At 53.0% G+C, this 6,291-nt stretch overlaps 4 protein-coding genes across 7 annotated transcripts; 3 read left to right on the forward strand and 1 right to left on the reverse strand.

Annotated features, from left to right (window-relative positions):
* Positions 1-40: 40 nt before the first annotated feature.
* On the forward strand, positions 41-1,086 carry KVP17_004426 (uncharacterized protein; the record flags this gene model as incomplete). Of its 2 annotated transcripts, XM_068522602.1 has the most annotated exons (2): positions 41-781; positions 808-1,086. In XM_068522602.1, 2 exons carry the CDS (start codon positions 41-43, stop codon positions 1,084-1,086), a joined length of 1,020 nt encoding a protein of 339 aa, XP_068377251.1. The 2 variants fall into 2 exon arrangements, with proteins under 2 accessions (XP_068377251.1, XP_068377250.1); XM_068522601.1 differs by having other exon boundaries at positions 41-829.
* A 127-nt stretch (positions 1,087-1,213) lies between these two features.
* On the forward strand, positions 1,214-2,425 carry KVP17_004440 (uncharacterized protein; the record flags this gene model as incomplete). Its single annotated transcript, XM_068522631.1, has 1 exon — positions 1,214-2,425. The coding sequence occupies one exon, from the start codon at positions 1,214-1,216 to the stop codon at positions 2,423-2,425; it is 1,212 nt and encodes a 403-aa protein (XP_068377277.1).
* Positions 2,426-2,450: 25 nt separating this feature from the next.
* Positions 2,451-5,800, forward strand: KVP17_004430 (uncharacterized protein; the record flags this gene model as incomplete). Of its 2 annotated transcripts, XM_068522612.1 has the most annotated exons (3): positions 2,451-2,467; positions 2,496-2,742; positions 2,771-5,800. In XM_068522612.1, the coding sequence occupies 3 exons, from the start codon at positions 2,451-2,453 to the stop codon at positions 5,798-5,800; spliced, it is 3,294 nt and encodes a 1,097-aa protein (XP_068377260.1). The 2 variants fall into 2 exon arrangements, with proteins under 2 accessions (XP_068377260.1, XP_068377259.1); XM_068522611.1 differs by lacking the exons at positions 2,451-2,467; positions 2,496-2,742 and having other exon boundaries at positions 2,894-5,800.
* Positions 5,801-5,858: 58 nt separating this feature from the next.
* On the reverse strand, positions 5,859-6,291 carry KVP17_004432 (uncharacterized protein; the record flags this gene model as incomplete). Of its 2 annotated transcripts, none has more annotated exons than XM_068522616.1 (1): positions 5,859-6,291. In XM_068522616.1, a coding segment is annotated over one exon (433 nt), but the record flags the coding sequence as incomplete, so codon positions are not given. The 2 variants fall into 2 exon arrangements, with proteins under 2 accessions (XP_068377264.1, XP_068377265.1); XM_068522617.1 differs by having other exon boundaries at positions 5,859-6,260.

A 6,291-nucleotide genomic window follows, 5' to 3' on the forward strand; every position in this document is an offset into this window, starting at 1 on the left:
GTCTCAAACAACAACTGGAACATCAATTTCTTATATTCCAATGCTGGAGCCGAAACTCGGCGGTGTTCCGATGAAGTACGTAGCTCTACTGATGCTGGTGGCGCAGACGGTGACGGTCATATTGTTTTTACGGAAGTCTCGTCAGGTCACTGGCACTGACAACCTTATGTACTTGAACACTACAGCTGTCGTTATGTCTGAGGCCATCAAGTTTTTCTGTTCGTTGGGGCTGTTGATTCAAGAGGAAAGGAGTTTTCGTGTTGTCGCAAGGCAAATCAAGGAAGAGGTCATAATGAATCCGACATCGACGCTGAAGGTTGGGGTTCCTGCTCTCCTCTACACGGTTCAGAACAACCTCAACTTCGTCGCTCTCTCTCATATTCCAGGAGCTATCTATCAGCCGACATACCAACTAAAGATCATGACAACGGCGATATTGTCGGTCGTCATCCTCCGGCGAACGATCAGCCTACAGAAGTGGTGTGCGCTGGCAGTGTTGACTCTGGGCGTGGTGCTGGTGCAGTGGCCATCCGATGAGACCCCTGTCACTTACACCCAAATGGACCTCGTGGTCGGACTCATCGCGGTTCTTTCTTCTTGCGTTACGAGCGGATTCGCGGGTGTGCTTCTTGAGAAGATCCTAAAGAACACAAAGAGTTCTATTTGGTTGAGGAACATTCAATTGTCGATCTTCGGTGTTGTTTTGGGACTCGTGGGAGTCGTTTGGAATGACGGTCCTGCAGTTGCTGACCAAGGATTCTTTCAAGGATACACCGCTTACGTGAGTCTCATTGTCGGCCTACACAGACCTGGATCGCGATCGTGCTAATGTCCGCCGGTGGCCTGATCATCGCTCTGGTGCTGAAACACGCCGACAACCTCCTCAAATGTTTCGGAAACGCAGCTGCTATCGGGCTTTCCTGCCTGGTGTCGTATTGGCTGAACGACTTCCAGCCGTCCGCAGTGTTCTTCATGGGATGCAGTGTGGTCGTTTACGCGACCTACGTGTACAACATTGATCCGTCGAGACACTTCCAACGATGGATACTTTGTCGCGCAACGAAGAAAGCCGAGATCGAAGTTTGATTTATTTCACTATCTGACTAGCTGAGCCTCTTGCAGTGCCAATTTAGATCTGTCAGGTGTTTGGGTAGAGCTCAGACCCATCTCACTGCGTTCCGCAGTCAAACGACTTATTTCGCTTTTCTTGCCAATGAAGTTGGATCCACAGGCACTGCGCTACCTTTCAAAGGATGAAATGCGCGTCCTGCACGCCCTAGAGAAGGGTATGCGAGACACAGAGCACGTACCGAAAGATCGGATTGCGGTGCTCTCCTGTCTCCGTGGTGGTTGGGTCATGAAGATCCTCAGCAGGCTTATCAGGTTAAAGATGGTCCACTTTGATCAGAAGCATGGCTATAAGCTTACCTATAGTGGCCTCGATATGCTGGCCCTGTCCACCTTCCAAAAACGCGGATCTCTCGCCGGCGTGGGTCGTCGCATCGGCGTCGGAAAGGAAAGCGATATCCACGAGGGAGTCACTCCTGACGGCACGGAAGTGGTGGTGAAGCTACACAGGCTCGGGCGCACGTCTTTTAGGGCGATAAAACAGAAACGAGACTACGTAAAACGGCGGCAAAAATCCGAGGGGATGGTTTGGATGCACTACTCGAAGCTGTCAGCCTTCAAGGAGTACAGCTACATGAAGGCGCTTTACGAAGAAGGATTTGTGGTTCCGGAGCCTATCGACTGCAACCGGCATTGTGTGGTCATGAGCAAGGTGCAGGGAAGGCCTTTGTTACACGTAAAGGCCGCCAGCAATCCGGAGAGCATTATGCAGCAAGGCCTTCAAATGATCGTGGACCTAGCACTGTCGGGACTGATTCATTGTGACTTCAACGAGTTCAATCTGATGTTGTCAGACTCTGAAATTTTGACGATGATCGACTTTCCACAAATAGTATCGGTCAACCACCCTAATGCAAAGGAGCTCTTCGACCGAGACGTAAGGGGTATGTGCCGCTTCATGGCAAATCGATTCAAAGTGGAGGTTGAGGATCCACCTGAATTCGCTTCCATTGTGACTGAGAAGATCAAGGAGGCAGCGAATCAAAGGCGAACGTATCTCAGGAAGACTAGACCTACAGCTGCTGCCCTGGAGATCGACAGCGAAGCGGAAGTGTCGGAACTGGAAGACAATGACCACGACGAGAGCGAGATGGGCAGCGAAGCTGAAGCGGACCTTGAAGACAATGACCACAACGAGAGCGATAACAACGACGAGAGCGATAACAACGACGAGAGCGATAACAACGACGAGAGCGATAACGAGGAACCTAACGAGATTATCTCCTCCGTCGCCTCGACCCACAAGCCCCACGCAGAGATCAAGGTTTGTGACGTACCGCATATGAGTCATGGGTAACCATTATTAGTAAATTCAGCAAGGCATGAATTGTTCCCTCAGGTGAGTGTGTCTGCGTGCTTCCAACCAGCCGGAACCAGAATGGAGGTAACTCTGTACGGCCCAATGAATTCGTAGAAGAGCAAGTCACCGCTCTTCGCGTCGGAGATGATCTAATTAACTTGAAGGTTAAAGTTACAATGCGTCAGCCGTCACCGGAAAGAGCTGCGACTAGCGAGGCTGACAACCTAGAGCAATGGAGGGCGGGAGGCACCATGACGGACCAGGAGGAGTTCTACCGTGGAATCGCTCATGCGGTACAGAGGCTACAGATGACCGTGAGGAACCTTTCACAAGCTGACACAGGAACAAAATCTTCTAGCTCGTCGAGGGTCACATGAAAGCGTTGACAGGCGAATCGTCGAAGCTCAGACTGTGATTGACGATCTGCAAAAGAAGGTTGGCCTCATGTCTTCTCAAATTCTTGCAATGTCGCAATCGCGGGGAAACGACGATATGGATGTAGAAGAGGTTGTCTACAAGCAACAACGAGTTATGGATGTACTAGCTGACTGCGAAGAAGATGCCCGTGCAGCTGCAACTGTACTTCAGGAGACAGTGGCGAAAGTCGAAGCCATCGCCGAATGTAACGCAGAAATGATAATTACCCTCACGGAGGGCGTACAAGTGGAAGCGGATGCGGCCCGTCTTAACGTTAGCACCATCGCTGAGGAAATTCGCAAGGCTTCACATGTAGCAGTGGACACAGCGGATGTATTGGCGTCGTCGTATCGGGAACAAGACGACTCTCCTAGCATACAGCTGCCGGTGGAGGAGATTCCGACCACTGACCTCAACGATCCTCACACCGTCGTCAGACCGAAAGTCTATGTTGAGAACGCACCCGAGAATTATGCTGGGGTCACGCTGCATCCTGCGGAGTCTCACGATGTGGGAACGTCGCAGGAGCTCACGTTGTCCCCTGGGCGATCTCAGGATGTGGTCACATCACAGGACTGCGGTATTACTCCCACATTCACGATAAGTCGCAGCTTCCAAATGCTCTCAGAGGATGTCCGTGCTTTCGATGACTCCCCAAATGCCAGCTCCTGGTCGAGTCGCCAACGAGCAGCTACTTCCCGAACGTCCAAGTCCAGCATCTACGATAACTACCGCGAACTTAAACGCCAAAGTCGGAAGCCAAAGTCGAAAACTCAGCGAAACACGGTGGAGTCTTCGTATGTTACTTTGGAGCAAAGCTACCCTTACCCTTGGTCGCGGCAAAAGTCTAGAACCGTGGGGAAGCACGTGCTCAATAGACCCGCACCAGTCGCTCGGCCCACAGGTCTCAACATCGTTCGGACAAAGGAGACTGTCCCCGGAAGCACTGCTGCCTCACGTACTGTTCTTGTCGTTGGAGGCGAGCCGTTGTCTGTGGAGAAGCCAGCGTCTGTAACTACAGAAGACGAGCCATCTGAGCCGTTGAGTGAACGGTGTACCAGCGCCACTATGCATGTGGTGGTTCCCGGTCAGATAGCGACTTCCCGAATCATCCAGAAGCAGCCCGTAGGCTTTCAATCTGAAATCCGCGCAATCTCGGGAAGAATCCCGCGTTTCTCGTCGGTTCCAAGCGAGTTTAGTGCTGTACAAGCTTCGGGGGTTGCTGGGACGTCGATGTCATCTCTGGGAGGTACTCCAATCCGTTCTATTGCAGGAGGAAGTAGCCTGGTGACCATGTCTCTGTCTAATCAATCGAGTACGCCGGTATCGATGCCTCCCTTGCGTCCGATGTCTGCGCGAGATATCACTTACAGCCAAGTCGTTGAGGGCGGTCATCCACAGGACATGTCAATGTTACCTCGTCCTCAGGATCTGTCGATACTTCCACGTCCTCAGGAGGTGTCTGTTTCCCCACAACCTCCAACTGTATCCGTACAGCAGATTCACGAAGCTAGAACGATACGCTCAAACCCTTCTCGAAATTCGTGGATCCGGCCTACGGAGTCGGCTGTTGGAGAGTTCATTTCCGCGTTCTCTTCTGGTGCGTCACTGTCACCATTCAATAATGAGAACAGCCCAACCTTCGTGGATACGGAATCTGGAGCTTTCACTGCTGTTCAGCAAGGAATTATGGCGCCTGTTAACAATACTAGAATGACTCTGCCCCCACCAATGAGCCTGCCCATGCAGCAGTCAATGGGCCTGCCGATGCACCAGTCCATGGGCATGCCAATGCCCCAGTCAATGGGCCTGCCGATGCAGCAGTCCATGGGCCTGCCGATGCAGCAGTCCATGGGCCTGCCGATGCAGCAGTCCATGAGCATGCCAATGCCGCAGTCAATGGGCCTGCCCCTGCTACCGCCAACGACAGGAATTCCTTTGGAGACTCTGTCAGAGAAAACTACTGAGTCGAGCAGAACCACGATCACCTCGCATCTGGAGCCAGCTGGAACTTTGTCAAACGGCTTTCTATGGAACTCGAATCCCTGGCAAACGGTTGGATCGGCGCAGCCTAACGTCGAGGCCTTTTCTTCAGGCGTCTCGTCGGATGTGACAGCCTGGGCTTCGTCCTTCAACAACAGCGTTCCAGCACTCACAGTTGCGGACACCAACCAGGTGGAGGCACGCCCTACTACGTCGCAATTGGACACTCCTCCTGTCGTGTCCGCTAAGCAGATTGCAACTCAGTCTCGGCGGCAACATTATGGAACCTCTGGCGTTTGTGTAGGGTCCACCTCAGCGGCGCCGCAGGCCTTGGGTCCCTCCGTAACCACTGTGGTGCCTTCAGTCTCGGTGGATTCCAACAGAGCGGTGTCGTTTACCTCGCCTGTGTCTCCACTCACTACAAACCAATCATATGGTGCCTCCTCTCCTAATAGCGTCACGGCCAATGCTAACCCCTTTTGGCCGCCTTTGAATGCCTCCGCGTTCGGAAAAGACAATGTCAATCTTCCTCCTTTGGCTTACTCCGGCGGGATAGGCAGCCTGTCTCTATCAAGCGCTTCAGGTTTAACGACGCCTCCCACGCGATGTCTATCCACTGAGGTCCCTACGGACCCGCCTACTCCGCAATCTGAAATGGTCACGACTCCAATCGTGGCCTCGCCTCCTATCACAACAATGCTGTCGCAGTCTCCACTGGCACCCGAGCAAGAGACCGTTGACGCCCAGCTCCCCGCCTCCATTGGATCCCTCCAATCGTATGAGAAGTCGACACCCCTCCACGAGCCTACGAGCGCTATCTGGACGGCAGTTACGACTTCACTGCCAGTAACGGCTCCCCTGCACTCGCCGCTCCCTTGTGTAGCGGCTGGCCCAACGCCACTACCCAAAGCGCTGGATATCCCTTGCCTGACCGCCGATAGCACGCCGGAGCAGGAATGTCCGCGGACATAACGTCTTTGAACCCGGATACTACGACCAGTCTTATTCCCAACGTAATGCTGAGGTGATGTCAGACCTTCACTACAGGTTTTTTGAGCACGGGCTTCTTCAAGACCATCGACTTCTTGAGAATTTCCGTCTTCTGTTGGGCTGGAATCACAGTGTCCTTCTTTAGGGATGGTTTGGTGGCGTGAATCTTCTGTGGTAGGGCGAGCGATCCGCCAGGTGGCCGTTTCTCGCCGATCTTGGTCAGAGTCAGTTTCTTGAGGACTTTCACAGTTTTTGCGGCAGCAGGCTCAGCAGCAACAGCAGGCTTAGCAACAGCAGCAGGCTTAGCAACCGCAGCAGCCTTAACAGTAGCAGGCTTAACAGCAGCAACATCAGGCTTAGCAACAGCAGCAGGCTTAGCAACAGCAGCAGGCTCAGCAGCAACAGCAGGCTTAGCAATAGCAGCAGGCTTAACAGCAGCAGGCTTAACAGCAGCAGGCTTAACAGCAGCAGGC

This window comes from the organism of the source record quoted next (genome assembly GCF_019968985.1).
Source record: "MAG: Porospora cf. gigantea B chromosome Unknown PgB_NODE_196_length_29657_cov_119.325, whole genome shotgun sequence".
Classification (NCBI taxonomy): Eukaryota; Apicomplexa; class Conoidasida; order Eugregarinorida; family Porosporidae; genus Porospora; species Porospora cf. gigantea B.